Raw genomic sequence first — 26,256 nt, 5'->3', positions numbered from 1 at the left:
ACTACAGCTTTGAAGTATTTAAGGTTGAATCTGCAAGAACTGAGGCAAGATTCTGTCTAGGTTTTGAACCCAAGTCAAGACTTTATGCCTTAGATATTTTTGCTAGTCTCTACCTAGCTCTTGGTGATCGTTTTCCTCTGAGGCTTAGCTTGTGATGTTCTTAACCACAGCCTAATCTGCTTGTTAATTATATCTTTCTGCCTTTTCCGTGGAGTTTTATCAGTTGACTACTTTTGTGATCATTCACTGTTGCTATGAGAACTTCAGCTGGAGTCCTCACAGTTGAGTCTAAAGCTGTGGTTGGCAATGTGGAAACAAGTCTTTTTTTTTTTTTTTAATTGGCTTTGCAACATTCCCCCAGCCCAGTGCTGTCAGTGTTGAGGCCAAGGAAGTAGATGGTTATTTATCTTTGAAATATGACATGTTAATTGCTAAGTTTCCAGGTCCGTTGCCTGAAACAACGCAAAGGAAATGGAAAGCTTGGTTTTTGTTTTAAAAACTTTATGCTAAAGGTAGATGTAGAAAACTTCTAGCTTGTGAATTGTGGTGCTTTTAACAGTGAGGCAAAGAACAAACAGCCTTTTTCTCCCTTTAGATGGGAGATAACAATCTGGTTGGTGCTAAGGTGAAACCCAGAGAAGTATTTGCAAGTCATACTGGTTGAAAATGGGCTTTGGAAACCTAATCAGGAAATCAAGGGAAGAGATGCACCGTGTGACTCTTCAGTACAGGTTTTTCAAGGTTGTAGATTCTTGGTGGACTTGTGTAATTATGTGGCCAAATCAGCTACCTTTTAGAAGCTGAAGTAATTTTGAACTTAGGCTCAAGTTCTGTCTTGCTTCTAGACATGTGACGTGGGTTAGGGGAGTGCTCTTTCTGAAATTTTACTTAGTTTTTACTTAACCAGAAAGGCACAGCTCTGACAAAGAGTCTTTTTTGCCTTGCAGTGTTTCCAAATGTCCACCACCTGGGGGAAAGTGTTCCCTGAGGGAGAAGGGTTTTGCTCGGTGTAAGGTGGGCACTCCTCTTAGCATTTGCACATCAAGGGGTGAAAAAAAGTCAATATTCTGAGGTACTCTGGTATCTGCCTTATAAATAAAATTGTACCTAAGAGTAGCGGCTCCTCCAGCCTTGTCTCAATTCTCAGTTCACCCTTGCTGGTGGGACGGGGTTGTGCAGCAAAGAACCACAGCCGAGCTGATTCCATCTCAGCGGGCTTTACACACATGAGTTCTTAGGGCAGCCAGCTCACGGAATGGTTCCTCCTTTCTTAAGCTCCACCTTCTGGCACTGGTACAAAATCGTGCTGAAGCATGTATGGAAATTTCCACTGCTCTGCCGCGGGGCTCCTCCGCCGCGTTCCCCAGCGGGGGGGCCGCCGCCCGCCCTGGGAGCAGAAGGTCCTGCACTGACAAGTTCGCTTCAACTCCGCCTCTGTCTTGCTTCAGTCCCTACAAAGCAAGGTCTTGCTGCTCTGCGGAGAGCTGGAGGGGCTTTTCCCCTAGAAATCTTCCTGTGGAGCCCTAAAGAGCTTTGTGGCCCCCTGACCCCAAAGTGTAGCCCACCCGCTCCCCGCACGCCGCCACTTCTAGCCCGCAGCGTAGCTCCGGGCCGCGCTGTCCCGGAGGGGAAGGCCAGCCGCAGGGGGGCCGGGGGCGGGCTGAAGGGCACGGAACGCCGGCGGCTGCCCAGCCCGCGCAAGGCCGCCGGCGAGCGGCCGCCTCGGGGGGCAGCGCCTTGGGGCGGCCTGGCCGCGGGGTGCCAGCGCGCACGCGCGGCCGCCGCGTCCCCGCCCGCTCCTGACCGGCCGCGAGCCAGCGCCGCTTCCTGCGCGCCGGGGACGCGGCGCGTGCGCAGCGCCCGCCAGGAGCGAGGAGGGAGGCGGGAACATGGCGCTGGGCTGCCGCCAGGGGAGCCGGTGGTGCGGCCGCGCTCCCTGGGGGCGGCCCGTGCTGAGGCGGCGGCCGTCCGCCGCGCGGGTCGCGGAGCGGGTGGAGGTCGGATCCCCGGCGCGGCCCTACGCGGCGGCCGGCGGCCAGGAGGCGGCGAGCGGGGAGGAGCTGCTGGCGGTGTGCTGGCGGCGGCACTTCCTGCGGGGCGGCGCGGAGCCGCAGCCGGCGCTGCCCTGGCGCGCCTACCTCCGCGGCTGTCACCCGGGCTTCGGGCCGCTGGGCGTGGCGCTGCGGGGCAACCTGGCGGCCCAGTGGTGGGACTCGGCGCTGGCTTTCCAGGAGCAGGTGTTCGCGGTGGATGCCCCGCTCCACGGCCCGCCCGCCGCCGGCACCCCGCGGGCCGAGCAGGGGCTCCGGCTGCTGCACCCGCAGACGCTGCGCGAAGCTGTCCAGGGCGGGCCGGCTCTGGAAGAAGTGCTGGGGAGCGCGGGGACGCTTCGCGAGAGCCTGCTGCCCGGTAGGTGCCTCGTCCGTCAGCACAGGGGTGAGCGGCTCTGCACAGCCCGGGCGCCTGCTCCTGTTTTTCTTGCTGGGAGCGAAGCAGCTGCGTTTAAGGGAATTTTCCAGTTGTGTTAGAGCGCTGGGAAAGTTTCAGCTGCGTGCCCCCTCCCTGGCAGGTTCAAGGCCAGGTTGGACGGGGCTTTGAGCAGCCTGGGCTAGTGGAAGGTGACCCTGCCCGTGGCAGGGGGGTGGGAGCTAAATGATCTCTAAGGTCCCTTCCAACCCAAACCCCTCTATATGATACGCTGTGAGTTTGTGTCCTGTTCAAGGGCCTGAGCAGCATGAGTGCTGGAGTACGCGCTGGATGCTTTCCCCTTGTAATTAGGGGAAAGGCACGTTAAAATCACAGTTGCTAAAGTACCCGGAGGAATCAGGCTACAGACTGCTGAACTAATCCCTGCAAAACATTAAAGCTGGTGGGACTGTGTAGATAACCAGCATGTGTATCATATGTGCTACATTCACCCTCGGTAGAATTAACAAATGAAAATTTTTCCTGTGGCTACTAAAATGAGCAGTTTGTCTTTTGACAGGTGCTTTGGCGCAGTATGTTAGCTGCTTAGAATTGGTGAACAAAAGACTGCCTTGTGGCCTGGCTCAGATTGGAGTGTGCTTTCACTCTATTCCAGAAAGCGAACAGCACAACGAAAACCTTACAAGGTAGAGTAATAGAGGGGTTAGTTAATCCCCTTCTATACTTAAACCAACTGTTTCCACTTGTTTCACTTTTGGATTATTTTTGAATGCTGTCTCTTGCTTTTTCCCTGTTATTTTTGAAGGAGTTAACTTGCTGCCCTTGCTATTGTTTAAAGAATAGGCGAAAGGACCACATCTTTGCTTGCATGGTTTAGTTCTCCCAGAACTGCAGGACAGTGGCTCGATTACTGGTTACGGCAGAGGCTCCAATGGTGGAGAAAGGTAACAGCAGCATATCCACGGGAAATCTTGGCCTTCTCCTTTATATCTATCTCAGAGAAGGGGGGAATAGACACACAGATTGCTTTTATGGCGTTATATTGCTAGCCCATTCTTGTTGCTGAAATACGTGTATTTCTTGCGAGAAACCAAAAAACTTACTTAAGTTTATTACAAACCTGTTAAGTAGTTTATAATGTGACTTGCAGAAAGGCAAATGTTTTGTGTTCAAGTGATTTGAGATGAAAATGCTGTAAAACAACAGAGTTGGGCTGTAATTTATAAAAAATCTTGCTGAAAATCAGACCAGCTTGCATTACAGACTTGATTTTTGAAGTTAATACAGCATGCACAGTAGTGATCACCTCTTCTATCTTTTCAGTTTGCAGTCAGCCCATCTAACTTCAGCAGCAGTGACTTTGAGGATGAAGAAGGAAGAAGAGGATTTAATTTACATTACAGCTTTCCTTGGGGGACAGAAACAATAGAAACATTGAAGAACCTTGGAGATAGTGAACTACTACAGATCTATCCAGGGGATAGTTCAAAATTACTTGTAAGCTTTACTATATTAAAAATCTTTTCTGATAAAGATGATAATGTGTGAGAGAAATGGTTTCTTTGCTGGTCCAGTTGCTTAGCATATGATTGTCTTTAATTCTTTTGTTGTAAAAGCAGTACAATTGATTTTCTGCAGTCAGACCTTCATTTTCAAAAGCAGATAAAATAGTGGTTTGGGGTTTTTTTTGTTGCAAGGAGCTAATTCTTTGAAATTAGAAATGAGCTATATTGACAAGACAGCTGTTGTCAGTTGCATAGCCTTTACCTGTGAGTAGATGTCAAGACAAACAGTCTGTTTTGCATGTTAAGCTCACATCAAAAAGAACATGTAAATGCTTTTTCTTTCTGTAGCTTGTCCAGTTCCATATATGTAGAAGTATATGTGGATTAATGGATTACAAACATTGCAAATGGCTTTATAGAAGTTACTGCACTGAGAAGGGGGAATGGACCAGAGGGAAACCTTTCCACTGAATATATTGGAGAGAGACAAACTTCTGGCAAATGGCAATGCTTAAAAAGTCAGGCTGAACAGATAAAATGAGAGTAATTTGGTATTTTGCCAGTAAATTGCAACTTTCTCCACATGATAGTCCTGTCTGTCTTTCCAAGTTTTGCAGTTTATTTCTATACAAAAGGCAGGAGACTGTAATGTAACCTACAAAACTGTGGTTTACGTAGTGATTTGTCAAAATGTGGGGACAGATTCTTGTGCTCAATTGGAAGTAATCTACAAACTTCCAAAAGGCAGTTTCAAGTGTATTTGCCATAGATTTAAATTTATGATCAGAGAGGCAGGACAAGAAAATAATCCCATCCTGCTCTGATCTTCTGCTTTCCCCAGTGTTACAATCTTATCTAGTTACTGCTACACTTTTAAGATTGCTGGTAACTTTTTAAAACAAATGTCACTGTATTTTAATTGTAATAAGAGTGCTTGAGCTCAGTGCCTCATTATATGTTTAAAGTAAACAAAAGGCTTTTGGGGACAGTCTTTGAGATATCCCTCTGTGGGTTTTTTCTCTTCAGGGCCGAGATGGAAGGAAGAATGTTATTCCTCATGTTCTGTCTGTGAGTGGAAATCTGGACCGAGGAGTATTAGCCTATCTCTTTGACTCTCTACAGCTAGCGGAGAATCCATTTACAAAAAAGAAAAATTCACAGAGAAAGGTAATTTTCTGTAGAAGGTGGAAGGAAGAATGGATGATGGAAGGCAGGGGCAGGTCTAAGTACAAAACCCACAGACAACATGGTAAATTCAAGCATGGAAATGTCTCCCTTTTCCACATCGCCATCCTCCGTTCCCTTCCCCAGCAGCTGCAGACAGAAAGCTGCTCGCTGCCCCATGGGACTGCTGCCATGGTCCTCTTCACCCACATAAGCCATTTTTCTCTCATTCTGAGGTCACCTGTCCTGTTTTACCTTCTTTTTCTCTGATGAGTAGGTAGGCTTCTGCCACGCAAGTGATGAAGGAGTTAAGAGGAATTGGAATGTAGCTGTTGTGCGTGGGAAACAGGAGTTTGTCTCTTCTGGCAGCATTTGAAGGTTGCTGAGAAGAGTAGAAAAAGTGGGGCGCAGGTGGTATTGGGGTATTTCCCCAAGGACTATCATTATTCCCACTTTTACCCTGTTTTTCTGGAGTTAAAGTGCTTGCTTTCAGACAGCACTTGTTAATCAAACAGCCGTTTGGTCTTTTAGCAACAGGCAGTAGACTGGATGGGAACTGTCTGCTGGGCTGTCTCTGATCACTCTGGCTCCGTTAAAGATGATGGAGCTCTGCTAACAAAACATCTCTTTTCTGGGGCTCAGCCCAAACAGAGTGATTTCTGTTATGCTGACCTAGTTGGCACGTGTGCTAGTTATATAAAATGCAGCTTGCTTCTAATTCAGGGGTTTACACTATGAGAAAATTTTTGCATGTTTAGAACCTTAATTCCAGAGAAAAAAGTCTAATATTTCCTAGTTCTGTTTAGAATTTCACACTAAATACACTTAGTAATCTGTTGCTTTTTGTAAAATTATTAGGTACTTAAGCTTCATCCTTGTTTAGCACCTGTTAAAGTGGCCTTGGATGTAGGAAAAGGTCCAACCACAGAGCTGAGACAGGTATGTTGTAAGAAAGTATTTTGAGCATTGACTCTCCATGTAACCTTTTGTTACAATTCAGACACTGTTTATGCTGGGGAGAAATCATGCTGCTACTTTGATTCTCAGAGATTCTCAATGCTTCCACTGTGCAGCTTCTGAGTCCCAGCCAAAGGAGTACACTGCAGACAGTGGGTAGTGGATGCCTTCCTTGCGTTGGCACACTGCTTTTAGTACTATTAATAGAGTTGATACTTGTTCCATACAAAATTAAGGAAAATAACACAATCCCTCTCAGTTTCTTAATCTTTCAGAATTCACGCATGGGTCACATCTTCAGAAGGATTTTTTAAAAGTTTTTGTTTAAGTCAGTCATTAAGCCAGTCCCCACAGAACGGAGGAAAATTACACTGGTATGGTTTTAAATAGAAATGGAGATTTAATTGCCAGGCTGCTTTCTATTTTGAGATTATTTCAGACAGAAAATTAACACCAGCTAGGAATGCTAATACCACACATGCTATATTTTTTTAATAGTTTCTTTGTGTATAGGATTTCAAACCCTCAAAGTCTGTCTTTTACTTCTGTTTTTAAATAAACACAGGTTTGTCAAGGATTGTTCAATGAACTGTCAGAAAATAGAATTTCTGTATGGCCGGGTTATCTTGAAACCGTGCAGGTATCTCTGGAACAGCTTTATACAAAGTAAGGAGAAACAGTCTTTTGTAAATTAAAGTGTGAAGGTGAAAGATGACTTTCTGTGGACTAGCGAAAATATGCCTGTTTTCAGTAAGAAATCATCGAGTGCAGTAACCACATGACTTGAAGGCATGTATCCTCAACTATAAATTTGGATATAATTAGATTTATTACAAAGAGCAATGTCAGAGAGTTCCTTTTTTAAATTAAGTGAAGTATAAGCCTTTCACATGTTATTGTTTCTCTGGAACTGTGAAATGCCTTTTAGAGTCTCTCCTATTGAAAATAAATGTCTTAAGATGAGTCATAAGCTTGCAGAACTGTTTCCCACCCATCACCCCCCATTTTTGCATCTGGATTGGTTTCCTGTTTCATTCTTAAGTACTATTTCAAATAGCACACTGGGTCTAGTCTTGAATTTGAATGTTCTTCCAAGTCTGGAGCCATTACCGTTAGTGTATGTGATAGAATTATTGTGCAGATAAAAACTACTATTCCTGTTGAAGGCTTCATATATGATTTGTTGATCAGCAGTGAACTTTGAACATAAGTCAATGGATCTCGAGCATATTGATGAATATCTTTTCCTGAGAGAAAATAAATACAACTTTTTGTTCTGTGCAGTAGTCTTCAAAGTAAGCCTGGCTATTAAATAACGGAAGAAAGATATATTCTGCTTCTACAAAAATACTCTTGTAATAGGTCACCAAATAACATTCTTTTTACGTACAAAAGTAGCTAAATAATTTAAAGAAATGTAATCAGGAAAGCAAGGAATGGCAACAAGAAAACTGGTGTCTTCATACTGGACTTAGTGCCTTATAGCAAAAATAAATATTTACAGCTTATGGTCGTTTGTACGTAACTTATCTGAATTTTTCGTACACCAAAAGCAGTAACAGGTGTGCTCTTTTCTTGGCAGATACGATGAGATGAGCATTCTCTTCATGGTCCTGATAACTGATGCCACTCTGGAGAATGGAGTGGTCCAGCTGAGAAGCAGAGACACTACCATGAAGGAAATGATGCACATTTCCAGGCTAAAGGACTTTTTAACTAAGTATGTAACATCAGCCAAAAATGTGTAAACTTAAATTTGTTGAATAAAAGGAATTTCTTAAACATCTGTGCCTGAACTGGGTTCTACGGTGTCACAGACTCAGTGGTTTCTCTGCAAATAGTTCTGCTAAAACTTGGTGGTGCATCTGTTTTCTGTCAAATCTAGACCATGTGGTTCTTCCAGGTTACCTTGAAAAGAGGGAAGGGACAAACTTCTCCCTCATTAGCAGGGCTAACCATATTCTCTTTCATGTCCTCTGTTTTACCATCTTCCTGAAAGTACTCCGTCCTAACGTAAAAATCTTTCATCTGTGTATTGCTGTCACAATTATGGTCTCTGCTGGGAAATGGTATTTTATATAAAAGACTTCCCAATCTTAGATGTTTTAATAACATCATTAAGTATCTTTGTACTGTTTGTAGGAATGTATTTGAATCACAACCTCAGTTCTTCAACATGTAATCTACTTCATCTTCCACTTGATAAACACAAAAATCAGAAATACATTATCAAGAGTACAGAGGAAATAGAAGAAATAAATTGTAAAGTTTTTGACAAACATTTTTGTGGACAAAAAATGTCTGTACATAGAAAGTGGTGGAAAAAAGACTATAATGTGTAATCGTATTTATCCTATAGCTAAGTGTTGTAGTCAAAATCAGATACAGGAGTTTGCACAGATAGGCAATCGAGTGATTCTGATCTCTAGATTCACTGTGCATGTCCAGCTTGGTAAGTCACAGTATGAAAGGTGTATGCAACAAGGCATGCAGCCACCAATAGTCATCATTGTCATGAAACACAAGAACTTGCCTTAAAAATTTCTTCTATTAACATGGTGCTTATTTAACTATATACAGGTTATTTGTAACAATGATATTAATTGCTGCATAGTGTAATTATGCTAGAAATAATGCAAGGTTAGCATAGTCTGGCTGTATGACTTACTCATGGAATTCTACACAAGCTGGCTATGGAATAATGCTAAAACAACCCAGAAACGTCTAAGAAACAGCCTATAGCAGGATGCAGATTTTGTTTTGGAGTTAACTATCCCAAAAATTAATTTTAGCATCCTATCCCTACTCTGAGAGCTGAAGTAATGTTGAACTGAGAAACTGCCATCCTTGCTGCTAGGTAACAGCAGTACAGAGGCTAAATACAAATTCTCTAGTGTGTGCCATCACAGTTGGATATTTTTTTTTAATACTTGACTAAAGCCTGATTATCTTATGTTTGCATACAGTCTGGTTTATATTTCAGAATTGTTAAAGGTACAGGAATTTGGGTCTGTTTATTCATCAGATGGATATAATGTCAGACTATATATTACATCCAGCAGGATCTTAACTGAAGGTGATTGTGTTGGTTTATTTCATTTGTTTTTTATGGTGCTATTTGGGCAATAAGCTGCTGTTTATCTAATGAGATTGCTGTTTGGGTCTTTGTTAATTTCAATTTTTATCTGTTATGCTTTTTCTTTTAAGTTCAAGTCCTTAGAAATTATGACTTGGGGATTTTGCTTGCTAGTAGAGAATGAGCTATATTGTCTCTATACAGCTATACTGTGTACCAAATAATTAGGCCAGGAAATTAGGATCTAAACATCATGTCGTTCTGTGCAGACTTGGTGGTACTTATCACATCTGAGGACTGAAAGATTCTTTAAAAATATGTGATAAATTAATCACAAAAGGGGTCTTACCTTGTACTCAATCTCTGATGAAGACCTTTGAATAGACGGTACATGCCCTCTTCTCTGCTAAAAGTCAGAATAACGTAATTCAGAATTGCTTTTTTTGGTAGATACTCAACAGAAGAATTAATATTCCATCAGCAGCTTGGTCACTAATAACATCTCCTGCATGGTTTCATAACGAGGCTGTTGAATTTTTGGGTCATAGGATGGTGATAGAGTTTTTATTTGGGTTTTTTGTTTGCTTTTTTCCCCAAAAAGAGTTATTTTAATTTCTCCACAGTAAGTAAGCAATTTCAGTATGTAACTGCTACTATCTAAACCCTGCCTCCCCCCAGAAAAATCCACCAAAAACATGTTAGTGCCCATCAGATGTTCAATAGTATAGCTTAAGGTTTTCACCTTTTTCATCTTCTCTTCCAATAACAGAAAAGTTGACGTATTCTTCTTCTGGTTTAACAGGCTCTGGATTAAAGATGATGAATAGCAGTTAACTCAATTACAAGAGACTGACCAGATTATTTTTTTTTTAATTGTCTTGAAAAACGCAGCAAGATTCCATACTGAATATAAATCTAGCATGCTTTCTGTAGCATTCATGGGCCTTATCAGAGCTGTTGTCACTGTCCTTGCAGGCTATGTGGGTAGAGCACTGATTGATATCTGGCGTGAGCAGCTACACAGAGCACTGAGCTAACAGCAGGGCAGCTAGAATTCTGCCTACTATGTGAACAGGAAGGCAGATTTGTTTGGAGAGAATGATTCACTTTTTGATACTTAGACACATGAAAGATAATACCTTTGCTGTTTGTTTTGGGGGGTTCTTCTTCCCTTGAAAATACTGGCATTTACATATAAGGCAAATGTAGAAAACTACAAGATAATACCATCGTGGCTTTCACGTAATGTCTCCGTTATTGTGTATTTTCTGCAGTTGAAGCAGTAAAATGTTTTAACATAGGTGAGTTGCTTTCTTGTCTAGCATTACTTCATAATTTCAGTTTGAACTGACTTGTGAGTCTTGTCAAAGTTAAGAAACATGGAATAAAGAACTATTGGTACTGAACAATTTTGAACAGATCACAGAAGCTATGTAAGTTTTATTTCACTACAATTTACATGTAGCCCACTTTTGTCTCTTAGTAAATGGGCATTACACCTCTGATCTACTTACTGTCTTTTTTTTTTTTTCCTTCCTCTGTAATGGCTATTTCAATCCTCACCATGAGTTACCAAATGCAATTCTTCATTTTACTTGTGTTTACAGTAGATTTTTATATAGAGCTTCAGTTCATTTAACCAGTTGCAGTTTTGACTGAGTGGCTGACAGTGCTGAATGCGGATCCTGAGGGACTTCAAATAATGCCTCTGCCAGGCACAGTCAGTAGGAATATTAGCTCGCCCACTGAGTGATAGTAGGTGTCCCCTTCCACTGCTTTTGTAGTACCTGAAGAAATTTGCTCATACTAGCTACAAATAATATAATAACATTCTTCAACCAAAATCTCACAAGTAAGTTTCATGACTGCAAGGGAAGTAACTTACCGATCTCTGTGTAGATGACATAGTTTTCAGACTCTTCTGCATTCATTGTTGAAGTAAGGGCAGTTGAGGGCCTAGTAGACTGAAGTTTTTCTGCAAATTGTAAAAGAGAAATATATGCCTATATACATATATCAATTTTTCTTAGAGGGAAATAAACAGCTCCATAATATTTTTTGAATACTTGGAGATCTCAATAATGTTATTTTCATAATAAAAATTGCTCCTTAACCAAGGGCATTTTTAATAGAATTTACTTTCTTTATTGAGAACGAGGTCCAATTCCTTCCAGCATTTGTGTGTATTAAATTAGATGTTGCTTTGCTTCCCCCATCGCAGACCTACCATCTAAGAGAGCTCAGAGGTTTTGCCTTGTCAATGTCTTGTCTATGCTGATTAAGAGGAGACTTGACAACATCCTCAAATACCAAGAGCATAACTCTACTTGTAACATGATGTTCACACACTGTATTGACAACATAAATGAGCATCTCTGGAAAATGAAACAAGACATTCAAATAACTCACTTGCTTTGTATGAAGGAATTATGAAAAACGGAATTGCGAGAGCAAATCCTATTACGAATAGTAGCAAGATCAGCCCAAGAGAAATGATCAAGGCTTGAGAATGGCTTCTCTCTTCTGCCAAAAAGAAAAAAAAAAGGTGTTTATGCAATTAAATGTTTTTTCATATTCTAAGTATTTTCTGTAAATTAAAATCAAGACTTTGCATTTCTTTCAGCTTTTGGATTAACTGTGGTTAACCAAACTACGCAGGAGAGTCCCAAGGGCACACTGTCACAGCAGAAGGAAGGGAGCTCGCTGGTGCCAGTTGACTCTCTCTTTCATAGAAAAATGAAACTAGACTCCTCAAGGTGGAGCAAGGGTGGACCAGGGGTGTCTTGTAAAAATGAATCTTTTACAGTCATCCCTCATGGTCACTTCACCTTTTACTACTATATAGACTGCATGAAATTCTACCTGTTTGCATTAATTTTAAAAACTCACATTTTTTTATTGTAAAAAATTATATTTTGAGCATTGAATTGCAGGAACAAAATTTTTGGCTAAAAAACTTGCATTGTTACAACATTCTGAATTTTGTGTGGTCCCTGTTTATTGACAGTGGTAAAATGTTTCATGCGTGCATACCTGCTAATGTAAAGTTGAAGCTGTTGCTGTATTTTGTATTATTGTGAAAGCTATTTTCAGCTCTGCATTTATAGATTCCAAAGTCACTAGAGGAGTTGATAAATAGAAAAATCACAGCTGCTTCCCGCTTCTGCATCTTCACTGGTGTAGAGATGCTTTGTCTTCCTTTGAAGAATATGTATGTGATAGGAAGAGAGCCGTTCTCTGAGAGACAAGACAGAGTCACATTCTGGCCTTTCTTTGCTTGAGAGGTGGGTGAGCTCAGCACTGGTCTGGAAATTGGCTCTGTAAAAGGAAAACTGAAAAGACTGCATCACTGAGTACAGGACAAGCTCCAAAGCAAGGCTTAGAGTTAAGTGGCAACACTGGCAAATGAGGTGGGCATCAAGGATGGAGAGCTCAGTGAGCCAGATCAGGACAGCACGGCCGACTCCTAAGCAAATAATAGCCATTTGCAGTAAAGTTCAGCTCTGCAGCCAAGGCAGGCACACGCTGCAGTCCAAAACAGTACCTACCGCAAAGAAACCCCTGACTCCTGCTGCTGCAGACAGCCACGTCTGATGCAATATATGTGCCCCTAAAATAAAATGTGCAGCAGTAAGAAAGACATACCTTTAAGGGTGAAGTTGAGACTGTTGCTGTATTTTCCGCCACCGGTGCTGTTATTCTCAGCTTTGCATTTGTATTCACCCATGTCACTGGCAGAGTTGATAGTCAAGTTAAACAAACCTGGGGTCAAGTCTGGCCTAAATAAAGTGGTTACTTTCTGACTCTGTTTAAACAGTGTGTATCTGACAGGTGGAGATCCAGAGTCTGAGTGGCAGGAGAGGCTCACGTTCTGGTTCATCACTACGTTCAAAGTCCCCCGAACAGGTATGAGCCTGGGATTGGACAGCATGTCTGGAAAGAAGAAACTTCTGAGTGAGTTCAGTGCACCTATCCTCCAAAAAACTCTCAGATTTTTCCCAAAATATGTTGAGGACCAGGCTAAATAGGGGGTTATATTTTTTCCGCCTCAGGTAGCAGGCAACAAAACTTCGTATTTTTCAAAATCAGTATGTAGCTTCAAACAAACACTTGATGAAAAATTCATGTCTTCATACAAAAGGGAGCATATACACACAAAGCCAACAGATGTATCGAGATTAACCAACAAAAATGTTTTTGAACTACAGCAGCAATGAAAATAATGGAAGTATAAAAGAGAAATATAAATATTATGGGATGTTAATTATAGGAGAAAGTAACCTTATAAGCTAGTTGAGAGGTAGCATGTGAACCCGAAAGTAAAAGCAGTATTTTAATGGTGGCTGTATGTATACAGGCAGAATTAACCTTGTGTAAGTAGATTGAACTTCTGAATAGTAGCAGCAGGAGCCTTGATGGTCTATCAGGTTAGTTTGCGTTTATGAGATTATACAAATAAATTAATAATAAAAACTTGTAATGTCTTTTCACAGAAAATGGTAATAAACTAGCCATGACTAAGATAAATTATGACACTTCTAGAGCGTGAAAAATATTTTTAACAACTTAAAGCAATTTTGACTGTACATACAAGTCAGCAAAGAAACAGCTAACTTTGTATACAAACTTGTAAACTGCCTCACTGCACAGACAGGGGCAAAAGATTTAATTTTACATGAAGGTTTTGGACATTTAAAAATCCCTCCCCATGTTTTGTTAACAGTTGATTTCAGCAATATTGCAAAACCGGAAGAGAACCTACCTTTGCCACTTGCAGTAGTTTTCCAAATCTGCTGAGACATTTGAACTAAGAGAAGAAAAGAAAGTTTTCAGACAAGAAACAGTGGTTCTTGTTTAGAAAGATTTGTAATATATAAAAAGTATATCCTTGGCTTACGGTAGGCAAACAGCAGAATTGTGAGCAAATACATTTTCTTGATACTGAAGAAGACAGCTGGTGGAGTTACAGTGATGAGATCTTTGAGGAGTGGCTCTAGGGGTTGAGGAAGTCCTAAATATGGAAACAGTGCTGATCTTTACAGATGTTTGTGTAAAAACTTTTCTCATATTCCACTTACATTTAGCCTATGGCAGACAGAGCAGTGGGCAGAAGAAAAAGCTGTGGGGTAAGGAACAGCAGTTTGGGATACAACTAAATGTCACATACAGTTGTTCTAAAATGTAGCTGACATTAACAGCAGCTTTTCCATGTGAGAGCTGTGTGGTAAAACCATGCTGCCATGCAGCATACAAGACTATATAATTTTTGTAGCACTGTTCTTAGAATGAGATCACTGATTCACACGAAAGAGTCACACATTTGCTAGAAATAATGCAAGGGATTGTATGGCTGAGACTAAGGGAGTATGCAGTACTGGGATTTTTTTTAGGAGTGATGTATTCAAAATTGTAAAAAAAAAAAAGAATATCAAATCTATTGAAGTTTTAAGATGCTGATAAATATTTATAGCTAGCCAGTTTGTTAGGGAAATATTTTGGTCAAATTTCAAATACGAAGCTGTGAAGAAGTAAAATCTTGTACTAGAGGGTACAAATCTCATCATGAACTTGAGTTCAACAGCACTGCAGAAATTAATTTGATTACTAATTTGATCATCTAATGAGTAATAATACAAAGCTACATAATTACAGTCACAGCAAGTAGACGTTCCTTATTTGTCATCCTCTGGGCAAAGTAAATGTAATCTTCAGCTACACATGGGCAATGCCTTTTGAAGAATTCTAGGCCCTGTTGTATGTGAAGTAACTACTTATACAGAGAATCCCTTAAAAGTGTTGATGCAACTAATTTCTTGTTTCTTTGTCTCCAGTTTATGAAGGTAACAAGACAAGGCCCTACAGAGTCTGTCCTCTTCTCCTGTGTTATACAAAATCCCTCCTAAAGCCTCGTCTGTTGCAGTATTGCAAAGTTCCCTCACAGAATTTTGTGTGCCTTTGTGTCCTTCCTCCTTTTTTTTTTTTTTGGGGTGGTGGTGGTGGTGTTTGTTGTTGTTGTTGTTTAATTTCTTTTAAGACAACCTCCACCCTGCCCTCACAAATGTTTCTCATGTGGAAATGCTGACAAATAACCACAAGAGTGGAATATTTTTTTGCAGCTGGCAGGAAGCACGTGTAAAAATGCAGCTGTTGGAGGAACTAGGCGCATTTGTGGATTTTCCTGTTCTGAGAGCCTGTTCGTTGTCAGAACACCAAAAAAAAAGTCCTCGCAGGCAGGTCACGGAGGAGGCAAGGTGTCCCGAAAGCTGCGAAGGGACCCGGCGGGAGGAGGGGGCGGCCATGATGGGCTGTGGCGGGAAGCGGCTCCGCGGCGCCCCGCAGGTGGCTGCGGTCGGGGGGGAGGCCCGGGCCCGCCCCCCCTTCACCTGAGGCGCGGGCAGGGCGGCCTGGCCGGTGTGGGGAGGCGAGAGGGGTTGTGGGCAGCCGCCGGCCTCACACGGAGCTGGGGGCGGTCTGTGGAGGGCGCGTGGAGCCGTTAAGCTGCCGCCGATCTCACTCCTGGTCTGTAAAGCCGCTGAGGGGCTGGCTGACATTGCTCACCCAGAACCGAACGCTTTTCTTTTTCTAAGAAGCTGATTCATGTTGTGTGGGGGTAATGGCGAGCAGTTATTGTGAGCTGTGAATTTGTCCACACTTTTTAAAGAAAAGTTTAGTTGTCACTGAGTTCTCTCACGTAGATAGCAGGGCGATCAGGGATGCAGCGAAAAAATAGTTGGCTCAACAAAATCCTCCAAGAATTAGGTGGATGGTCTCTAAAAGGATGGCTAGCCACGTTATTGGATGATTTGTGTAGTTACAGCTATTATAGGAATCTGTGTAGGTTGTACTAAAAGAATAACTGAGAAAAATATTTGGAAGTAGTAAGAAACTCTAACTCTTAGCTACCAAATTGGACATGGTTGAAAAACCTGTTTATAATGATCATAGTGATAATCTGTTTCTGTGTTTTAGTGCGTATCATGATTTATTGTTGTAACTCTTGTTAGGATCAAACATGGAAATTCATATGGAATGAGACTTACAGGATATTACATTATCCTATAAGTCTCAAAGGGGGGGAAGCGTAAGCCAAAATATCTTGCTAACATTTTTTTTTCGTTGTGCTTTTTTGTCTGGCTAAACATTTTTTTTACTGAGAATAAATTAGGTCAGTGTCAGTGTAGCTTCTGGTATGTGCAGACAGAGCTGAAGGTTGGTGCTTTTGTGAAGAAGAAAGGTTTGAAGATAAGAGAGTAATAAATAAGACAGTTGGGGCCTATTCTTGAAGATAACAGGAACAAGTGATGTGCGGAGTAACAACTTTACAACCAGTAAGGTTATAAAGAAGGTATGTTTATTCAGCGCTGGGTGCACGGGGGATCGCTCCTCCACAAACATGCACATTTTGGAGCGAAAAGCAGCTCCTTTCTATAGCATAAAGTATTTACATATTCATGATAATCCCGAGAATAGGGAGAGATATTACAATTAGTTTTGAGAAATCATTATCATAAATCCTGCCCCAAGAGAATGAGCTTCATTAAATTCTGTAGTATTACTTGAGAGAAAATGTTACTGTCTTATTTTGCCCTTCAGCAAGGAGAACAGCATCCATTGTCCATATGGCATCCAGTTGACCATATTGTCAATGTGAAGCTGTGAAAAAAGGCAAAATTAGCCCCTGGCATTACCTTTCTGTGAGGTTTTGAATACTGTCTTTAACTTTGAATACTAACTATCACATCAGTCTCTCAAAGAATTTTCTGGGTAATAGTAAATGAAGTTTACTTCCATGTTGATTGTTTTTCTGGCAGAGTTGGCTATTGACTTTGGACTAATATGATGTTTATTTGTTCAGCACGTGTATGTAGAGTTTTATAGAGTAAGATCTGTGCAAGCTTGGAGTTCCCTTTTTATTAGATTTACAGATTTCCTGTGTTGAATTAATGTGGTTGTACATGTGAGAAGAACTGAATTAATTTAATAGAGAGTAATGAACAGAAGTCATCTGGCCAAAACAAGTCTGAGGGGGAGATGTGTCTCACTTGCTGCTGTGACAATATTTTGCCTCAAGCTAGCAGGTGGAAGAGAATTAAAGACAAATTGAGCTTTCATTCTCAAGGTCAATTCTTTGACTTAAGAATGAAAACAGTGTGAGATAGCATTCTGTAGTAAGGCTGTGAAGGCTTCACACTGTATCTGTCCTATCACAGGCTTCCAGGGAAATTTGCATGTTTCAGCAGAGTTACAAACTTTATTCCCAGTGCCAGTTTCTCATCCTGAGAGGTCCTCCATTCTGGAAGAGTGTGTGCTACAGTAGAGTCTGCAGAAGGTTTCCTAGAAATCACCATAGACTGACAGTTATGTCTGGTGATGAATTAAATCAAGCGTTTCTGTTTTGTCTGCAAAAAGGTTTTACTGATATAGCTAGATGGTCATGGAATAACATATTTTTACACTCCTACTCAAAATAGCTGTGGTAGCAAGTCTGCTGTTTATTGTAACTACTTGGTATTTGATTGTGAGAAGATCGTTTTTCTAGAGGACAAGTAAGAGTAGAAGAGGAAAGGATCTCTTCCATAGGCATATTTAAGATATCTTTAAATTTCTTGCAGTGATATTCAGGTTCTGATTGAGAATTTTAATGTAGTGAATGGTTTTCAATGAACTGCAAATTGCAAGGAACGTGTTATCAGGTGAAAGGAAATTTTGGGTACCCAATTTGATTAACCTAGCAGCTCCCAAATCCCCCAAAGATGAAGTATTTTTAAATAGTGTGTCTTTCTCCTGACTCTTCTCCCTGTGCCCTCCTCCCCCACAAAATGAAAAAAGAAATATAAAAATTTGATGAGACACTGAAAACTTGGGTTACTAATGCATTTATTTCTCTTGGGATAAATTCTGACATCACTGTTTGGAAAGTGTTCCAGATTAATGTGTTGAGGAATTGCTGTATGAATACCGTAGGTTGAAAAATACAAGTACTCTCTTAATCAGCCTTCTTTACAAATTCATAGATGTAATTTTAACTTTTTCTCTGCTTCCTAACCTCTGATAAAAAATAACTTTTTTTTTTTTTACTTTGAAAACATACTGAATGAAAAGTGTTAAAAAAAATCCACCTGTCAGAACTATGTCTGTTTTTCAGCCCTTTTCAAACTTCTGTTTGTGTACTCTGAGGTGTATCTGCTCCTTTGTGCATCCTAACCATAAATTATATGAGTAGCAGCAATGGGTGCAGATGAGGAAGCACATAAATTCTTCCTCTTGGTTTGTGTAAAGTCTGCTTGAAAGATTTTCTGTCAACTTGGATCAGCTTGTTGAGTGACTACCAACTGAATTTTACTTATGAAACTGATGTGGAATAATGCTTGGAGAATCATCAAGCAATACAAAAATGATGGGAACGTACAGAGAAGGGAAAATATTTGCAGAATTAATTCCCTCTCCAGCCAGAAGTTTCTGACCTTTCCTCTGACACTGTCCATACTCTGTGATAAATATTATTGCAGAGCTTGAGGCTGTTTATCTGCTGCATCCAGAAATGCTGGATGTTAAGCAAAACAAGTGCAAATTGTGGTATGTTGCCAGGTAAGCACAGTGTGTGCTAGTGACACAGTCCGTGATGTCTGTTTCTAAACTGAGGAACTTGCTGACCCGGTAGAAGACAGCAGTTAAAAATGTCCTCAAGATGCAGAATCAGTCACTTAGGCACACTACTGGAACAGAGGAAGTTTGAGAGGTGGTATTGGAGATCACAATCATAATATAAACCAACAAATAGATTTCACAACTCTGAAAGAACGCATTTCTCTCCTTTTGACTGAATTAATTTCTAACGTATGTGGAAGTGTGTGCTACGTGAAATACAAGTCAAGACTTCAGATTCCTAGTGTTCTTTTCAATGTTGCACCGTATCGGTAAGGAAGCCAAAAAGTAATAATTAACTCCTGTTGTATTCAAAAGAAGGATTTCAGCGTGAAAGCCTCAGTGATGTTCTCTCATTATCAGCTTCTTGGTTCCTTCAGTTACTTTTCCAGATCTAATTTAGAGTGCCATTTGGTGCAGGTGTTGGATATCAGTAATTGAGAGAGAAGGGAGGGAACGACAGTGTGCTTCGCTGTCGTGATCATCTCCCAGTAGATGGTGCCATTGTGAAATGCAATTTATTGTGAGAAGCACAAACTTTCGGCAGTCTAGAGTCTGTAATTTGTAGAACTTCTAGACTTCTGGAAAAAAAAAGTTATTTTCTTTAATGTTCTTTGTAAATATTCAAATCCAGGGATAAAATTATTTTTTATTCTTCTCTAGGGAGGTATAAAGAGACATTTTTATAATAAAGACAAATGATGCAAATGTCCCACATTCAAGAGAAGACAATTTACTTGAAAATATATGTAGAGCAAATTCAGTTCATTCCCAGCTCACCAGGGATTTGTCTAGACTTGTGAAAACAGCAATGTTTGTTATAATTCTATAATCTATGAGTATACTGAAACACGAGGTGATAATTAAGCTGTAAGGAACCAAAACGATTAAACAATTTTACATGTCAGGGATTGGAGGATTAGAAATCAGAGCTGCTTTTCCATTCTTGATTTAGTTACTGTGTTGACTTCAGTATAGATAGACACAGATCTCTGAATTTTTATAAATTTTTAAGTAAACTTTAGAAAATACCAAATATTTGTAGATAGACCTCTATAGCAATTAACTGTTTTTAAAATCAGTGAACCTATACCAGAAATTCTGTGGAGCCTCCATTATCAGGGACAAGATTTGATGACCCCAGGATGTTGTGTTAAGAGAAATGTTTTGCTGGTAAACCCGTGAGAGACTTCATCTTTTCTGAAGAAAGTGAAACTCCCACCAGGAACTGGGCATTTGAGACCGGGAGACAAAGTTCAGGGGCCCCAGAAGATTCACTGGAATCAGCGTGTGTTCTGTGAGGAAGTGAGATGTCAGCCCTAAAGATCGGCGCTGTGGTGTGCTCTTTACTGTCATGCCAGCCAGCTGGAGAGCAAATGAAAACAAACAGCTGAAGTGTGGTGTGAACTCCTAGCTTCCTTTCCTGTCATAAGGGACTGGCTGAAAACATTGTATTTGCAGAGGGAAAAATTTGAAAACCTTATTCAGCATTTTGCCCTTATTTGGAAAATAGGCTTTGCCTCTGACTTTAGGCAAAGCTCAGTTCAGATGACAGAGCGGATGGTTTTTAGGAAATGTCATATGTAAGCAAGTAGCAGGGGACCCAGCCAGCAGAAACAGGGGTCGTGAATTCCCAGATGAGCACAGCTTTAATGTGTAAGGGTCCGATTCATTGGGCAGTAGATTAAATGTAATGATTCCCGTAGGTTTCAAAGGTCATTGCGTCAGATGGTAATGACTGTTCTGTCTGCTTCAGAAGGTGTGTTGCATCTTTGAGGTCAATCCTAATTTTCCCACAAATGTAATAGGGATGGAATAGAGTACTTTATATAATGTATATTAGGATAACTTTGTCTGATCTTACATATTTCAGAAAAACATATCTTGAGAGATTAGAATAAGATGACTTAGGAAAATATGCAGCTGTATTACTGGCACAGGTACTTTTAAGTTTAAACTCTTGAAGTTCATCTGATTTTCAGTTTAACAATGTAAGATGGTCCCAAGCCATTCTTTTGTGTTTGAAATGCTTTTCTCCCAAGTGTCATGATATTTTGGCTTAAATTCCTGCAGTTGAATTTACTTCTTGGATTTTGGTGAATATCAGCTAGATTTTACTCTCCAGGGCAATGTTGAGGATTTATCAAGAATATGACAGTCTAATTGGCCTGTGAGATTTTATGGAACATCCTTCACTTGGGAGTGACATCTCACAACAGCCTCAGGTTTTGGCACCATTAAACCTTACTCCCGATCTAGTTCATCCTAAAAGCTGGCCTTTCCACCTCAGTTTGTAACTAGCCTGGTTCTGAACTCAACCATATTGGTTCACTCTGAAGGATATTTGCCTTCACTTGCTTTCTTCTTCCCTCTCTGTGGCTAAGAGGAGAGCCTTTGTCCCCTCTGTGGGAAAGACTGGTGTGGTTTTGCTGGGCTTTGTACATCCTGCTGAATTCTTTTATGGGGAAAAGGGGAAGGGGGAAATCTCCTTCCTTCCTTCCTTCCTATTTTTTGTTATCAATGGCAAAAGTTGATCTACCTTTGTTCTCCACCTGCCATATGTCCTCCTCCTCTTTTCCTTTACCTGGCTCTGGAGACCATTGTTGGCAACTGGCCAAACCAACAGTCTTTTGTTGGTGGTGTATTTCAAACAGACTGGATTAAGCAGAACAAATGCTATTGCTAGTTAACCAGCTCACTTCTTAGTCATTAATTGCTACGACTATTGTGCCATTCTGTACTCCTTCCCTGCAAAACAGCTAGATAGATGCTTGTTCATATTGCCAATACATTGTTAAATGGCTGAGTGTTTCCCTCCTGTTTCCTTTTGCAAAATACCATGCTTAAGTGTGTAATACAAGCATTAAAGTGCACTTATAGTTTTAAACTATTGGTTTTTGGGGAAAAAAAATACGGTTTTCATTGACCCCAGGAGAAAAAAAAAAGTTTTTCATATAAGCAGTGAAGCTTATGAGAACTGTATGTCTCATTTATAGACGTCTGTGAATGTATGTAGTATTGTTTTAAGCAATGTTTTAACAAGCTTGGAAAATGTTGCTGGAAGTAAACGAGAGCATTAACTGTCTACAAAGGAAAGAAAGTAAGGGGTTAAGAGTCAAGCACTCGATTGTCAAGAATAACTAAATTGCTACTTAGGAAGTTCTGGGACACCCAACTCGAACACTTTTTGAAGGGTATGATTTCAACTCACTTTATCAAGCTTATAGACTGAGTCAGTGTTAGGGCTCAAGTGGAATGACTTAAGTCTGACTTAAAAGTGGACTGATAAACCAAGAAAGGAATATTCTGAACAACTGAAAGGTACTGAACATTGAATTCCTGAAAGTTACAGAGTAAATTTTTTCTGGAAAAATAAAATTGGTGCTTAAATCTGCCACTTCTGCATTGTAAGATTCTTTAAGATTAAAAGCACATTCATACAAAAATGATAGTACCAAAGTAAGAAAAGTAGAAAAGGAGAGATAGGACAAGACAGTATCTCTCTAATCCTCTTGGTTTCCTTGTTCTGTCCATCTCTCCCATCCCATCCCCATTTGAATATCAAGAAACTGATCCTGATAATGAGATTTTGGGTAATGATTACATTTTACTTCACAACTAGTCTTCTTCAGAACAATTCCACCCTAATCAAAGCTGATGGCTACAGGTTTACTTGTGTTTAGGCTTTCTTTAGGGTTCTTACTTTCTTTAGGCTTTTATCCATAATCAGAAAAACCCCTTCCATTTTCTTAAAGGAAGTTGAGTAATTCAAGTGTTCTGAATTTTACATCAGTTCCTTACTGTATCTTACGTAGACATTTATACCAGTGGAAATTGAGGGCAAAATGCTGAAGTAGAATGTTTTGCAGCTTCTCCTCCTCTAATCACGATTGCTCAACTTCTTCTTTCAGTGTTTTGGGTGCAGAATTAATCATCCCTGATTTAGGTTGGCTGTCATATTGTCAGGCTACCTATACCATTGCAAAAAACTAAACAATGCAGAAAAGGTCAGCAGGTCTCTCAGGGATGCCTGAATTCAAACAGTCTCAAGCTATTAGCAGATTTAACTCTTGCTCCAGCGTATTCTCTATTTCAGATTGGGCCAGTGCAGCTTCAGATTTCTGCTGAGAAATGAAACTCCAACTTTCTTGTGGGGTTTAAGTTTTACGATTGTGTATGTTTTTTGCACTGTCCCAACTACATAAAATAAAGTCTTGTGCAGTTCCATGTTTTTCATATATGGCGGTAGTATGAGAGGTCCACCTGTCCATATGCTAGTCTAACACAACATTAGCTATGGCTTCTGAGATAATTTAAATTTATTATGCAGCCTACAGTAAAGCTGTTCTTTGCCACCTAGAAGTGGAGGAAAGGGTAAAAATAAATAATTATGTACATATATTCCCTGACAGACTTCTCCATGTCAGGATGAAGGGAAATACTTGCTCAAGGATCTGCTGAGATCAAATAGCGACCGTAATTTGTATTCGTAAATGGTTAATTGTGACTTAAAATTACCCGTATTGACAGGAACTGCAGGATAAATGTCATTGGAACTTCTTGTTTTTTTAATACACCTTAAGAAATTAAACAAAGCAAACGCATTTGGTGGCGCCCTCAGGAAAAGTCCAGTCACTTCCTGAACAGTAATCTGCTTGTGAGCAGCAGATAGATTCTCATTGTTTGCCACTTCCAGTTTCCAGTAATGGGAACGATTACTTGATCTAGCCAGTTTCTGTTGAAGATCTGGGAAAACTTACAAATTTTAATGGCAAAATTTTATCTGTTTCCATAAAACAACAACAGAAAAAACATAACTTGTTTTTTTGGAACCTGGAGGTATCAGCCCTGATGATGAATATTGTTGTATTTTGGAATTAAGTGTCTGTTCTTCAGGAACGAGATGTATCTTGCTCTTCTGGTGATTTTCTTGCAGTGTAAGTCTGATAACTAAATATCTGGGTGGGTACATGTGTTTCTGGTTTGTTTGGGGTTTGTTGGGACTTTTTACTGTTTCCCATTACTGTCTCTCAGTCAGTAAGCTTTGAAAATAACATTTATTTTCATTTTTTTCCAGGTTCAGAACTTGACACTCAAGAGAGAGGTAGGTAATGATAGGTTTTTTTTTTTCACATACAAATTGAAAATAATTAATTTCACTAATTCTTCTGTTGTTGGTATGCATGCATAACAGAGTTTATCTGGATTTGCTTTACTATAGCTCAGTACAAAATTTGGCCATGTCAAAAAAAAAAAAAAAAGGTATTACTTGGTGGTGTTTCTTGGTATAGTCTTTAAATGAGAGATGTGCTGCTCATACTTTAATAAATGTTTTGGTGAAATCTTTCCTAGAGTAATTTGCTTTACTGAGGCATACAAGAGAAGAGATGGGAGAGGAAATTTAATTACTAGCATTTTGTTTTGGTCTTTAAAAACCCTCTCATGCCCACAAGCAAGGAGGTAGGATAATATTTTAGAATATAAATTAAGGGCACTCTCTCTTGCTTTTTTTCTTGCAAAAGAAAAGGTCACGTCTGAGCAGAGTACAGAACTTGCGTTCTGAAAGGAACGTGTTTACTTTTTACGTTATCATCTTGCTGACTTCCAGCACGGACACTCTGCGTGCTTCCTTCTTTCCATCACTAGGGAGAAATGTTTGCTTCTTGCTGTCATGTAGTCTATTCACATGCAAAAAAATTTACAATTTTTGCATTGATTTTATGCCCCAAACTCTCCAGCAAGGACAATTTATAAATAGCTGGTAAGCGTACATGGCAAGGGACTTCTTTAGATGCAGGAAAGTTTTCCTGTTCTAGTAGCAAATTTCTAATAGAAATCCTGGCCAAAATGGGCATACCCAAAAGCTGTAAGTTCTAAAGGAAGGGAAAGTGAATGAACTCATAAATCTTTCTCTATACTTGTTCATCTAGCTGTCTGAATAAAAATATTAATTACCCCAGGATTCTAATAAATATAAATTTTTAAGCTACAAATTATTAATCATTGCTGTGGTTATAAACACAGAAGCACTATATATATATTAAATCTATAAATATAAATTTTATTTCTTAAAGTGCTTATTTGTAATTGTTTTTAATCTGAATACTGTATTCGGTATATTTTTTCAGGGACTAAGATATCTAAATTAATTGAAAGTATTGCTTTTGCATATGATTTTGTATTTGAATTAATCAGAGTGTGAATCCTAAGGACTCTTGAGAATATGATTGCTGGACTGCCAACAATGTAAAGTTAGGCATGTACATGTTTGCTTGCAGAACTTGACCCTGTATATATTCTGTTATGGTCTAGTTATCCTAAACTAGAGATTTAAGATTATCCCAAGCTTGTGAGTTACATGTTTAAAGTAGAATTTTCTGAATGACATAACCGTAACCTTACTTTCATATAAAAAATACCAGGATAACTCCAGGGATTTCTGCTAATTGGAGACGAATTGGCTTTGGGTTCAATACGACTCTAAGCAGGGTTTTACTGTCATTTTTCAGTTTATTCAGACAAGTCTAAATACAAAACTTTGTTCACCTCTCAGATCTTCTGCCAATTAGAGCTGAAGACAACAAACCATGAGAAATAAGGAAAACCAAGAAGTAGCTGCAAACTTACTCCAGTGTCCTCTGTGTCTTCTAGGGAATGTAGCAGATTTGGCGTGAACATGGCCAAATTAATCATTCTCTGACCCCCAAGGCGAAGGCTGAGCAGATGGACAGTGTGCGCTGTGGCAATCAGTGGTTGCCTCTAGTATATCTGTACAGTGGAAGGTAAAGCTACTACCACTGTCAACATCTGTGAGATTTGACCACAAAAATTAGAACAACTGCTACTAGGGCACAATGAATTCATTTTTGTGATTAAAATGTAGCAGCTTGAGATAACAGTATTATGTTGGACTAATTGAAAATAAATATAACTCTTTATTTTTTTTCCATCAAGTTTTTACTTTCAACACAGTTGAAATCAAGGTTCAGCCATCTGTCAAAGTAAAGAATGGAGCTCGTATGTCAGTTGTCTGCCGTGCTGATATTAGCAAAAGTACCGATTTCCAGCTGAAGCATAACTTTACAGTTTTTAAGAATGGCAAGCCTGTGTTCATGACCGTATCGGACAGAGAAGATGCACAATATGAAATACCTGTGGCTAGATCTTCAGATACAGGAGAGTATGAATGTACTGTGGAAGCAGGCGGAAAGACAAAATCTAGTAACTCCTTACATGTTTGGGTAACAGGTGAGTATTCCTTCAAATATGGCACTTTTCTAAGATACAAGAAGAGAACAGCCTTCCAGGGGAAGTAATAATAGTCAGAGCTAAATAGGGTATCTTGCAAAGCGTTTTCTATCCATAGACATCACAGTAGTTTACAAGAGTTCAGTAGTAAATCCTCCCATTAATGCACAGAAATGAAATCACAATCCCGAGGCTACATGGCAGATCACTGATAGTCAGGAATATCTGTGCCTC

At 40.0% G+C, this 26,256-nt stretch overlaps 3 protein-coding genes across 14 annotated transcripts in view; 2 read left to right on the top strand and 1 right to left on the bottom strand.

Moving 5' to 3' along the window:
* The first annotated feature begins 1,855 nt into the window (after positions 1-1,855).
* POLG2 (DNA polymerase gamma 2, accessory subunit) lies at positions 1,856-7,837 on the top strand. Of its 3 annotated transcripts, none has more exons than XR_012625970.1 (8): positions 1,857-2,409; positions 2,987-3,113; positions 3,266-3,371; positions 3,751-3,924; positions 4,959-5,099; positions 5,955-6,035; positions 6,619-6,842; positions 7,636-7,837. XR_012625970.1 is itself a non-coding variant. In XM_074847278.1 (8 exons), the coding sequence occupies exons 1-8, from the start codon at positions 1,890-1,892 to the stop codon at positions 7,799-7,801; spliced, it is 1,416 nt and encodes a 471-aa protein (XP_074703379.1). In that variant the 5' UTR covers positions 1,858-1,889; the 3' UTR covers positions 7,802-7,837. The 3 variants fall into 3 exon arrangements, 2 of the variants coding, with proteins under 2 accessions (XP_074703381.1, XP_074703379.1); XM_074847278.1 differs by having other exon boundaries at positions 1,858-2,409; positions 6,619-6,719; XM_074847280.1 differs by lacking the exon at positions 6,619-6,842 and having other exon boundaries at positions 1,856-2,409.
* Positions 7,838-8,659: 822 nt separating this feature from the next.
* On the bottom strand, positions 8,660-14,097 carry MILR1 (mast cell immunoglobulin like receptor 1). Its single transcript, XM_074847281.1, has 8 exons — positions 14,027-14,097; positions 13,892-13,936; positions 12,775-13,062; positions 12,163-12,447; positions 11,539-11,652; positions 11,015-11,104; positions 9,872-9,934; positions 8,660-9,532 (listed from the first exon to the last, which is right to left on the bottom strand). Exons 1-8 carry the CDS (start codon positions 14,058-14,060, stop codon positions 9,486-9,488), a joined length of 966 nt encoding a protein of 321 aa, XP_074703382.1. The 5' UTR covers positions 14,061-14,097; the 3' UTR covers positions 8,660-9,485.
* Positions 14,098-23,369: 9,272 nt separating this feature from the next.
* The window catches only part of PECAM1 (platelet and endothelial cell adhesion molecule 1), a 47,937-nt gene continuing 45,050 nt past the window's right edge, over positions 23,370-26,256 (top strand). For 4 of the 10 annotated variants that reach the window (XM_074847273.1, XM_074847271.1, XM_074847272.1 and 1 more), the window contains exons 1-3: positions 23,371-23,711; positions 23,852-23,878; positions 25,729-26,022. In XM_074847273.1, coding sequence (XP_074703374.1) covers positions 23,678-23,711; positions 23,852-23,878; positions 25,729-26,022 — 355 coding nt within the window. In that variant the 5' untranslated portion in view covers positions 23,371-23,677. Of the gene's footprint in view, positions 23,712-23,851; positions 23,879-25,728; positions 26,023-26,256 lie in introns of all 10 variants that reach the window. The other 6 variants (XM_074847268.1, XM_074847269.1, XM_074847276.1 and 3 more) reach the window with 2 other exon arrangements.

This window comes from Strix aluco, chromosome 21 (genome assembly GCF_031877795.1).
Source record: "Strix aluco isolate bStrAlu1 chromosome 21, bStrAlu1.hap1, whole genome shotgun sequence".
In the NCBI taxonomy this organism is placed as follows: domain Eukaryota; kingdom Metazoa; phylum Chordata; class Aves; order Strigiformes; family Strigidae; genus Strix; species Strix aluco.
Note: the sequence above shows the minus strand (reverse complement) of the source record. Positions and strands in the feature narration are given on the sequence as shown.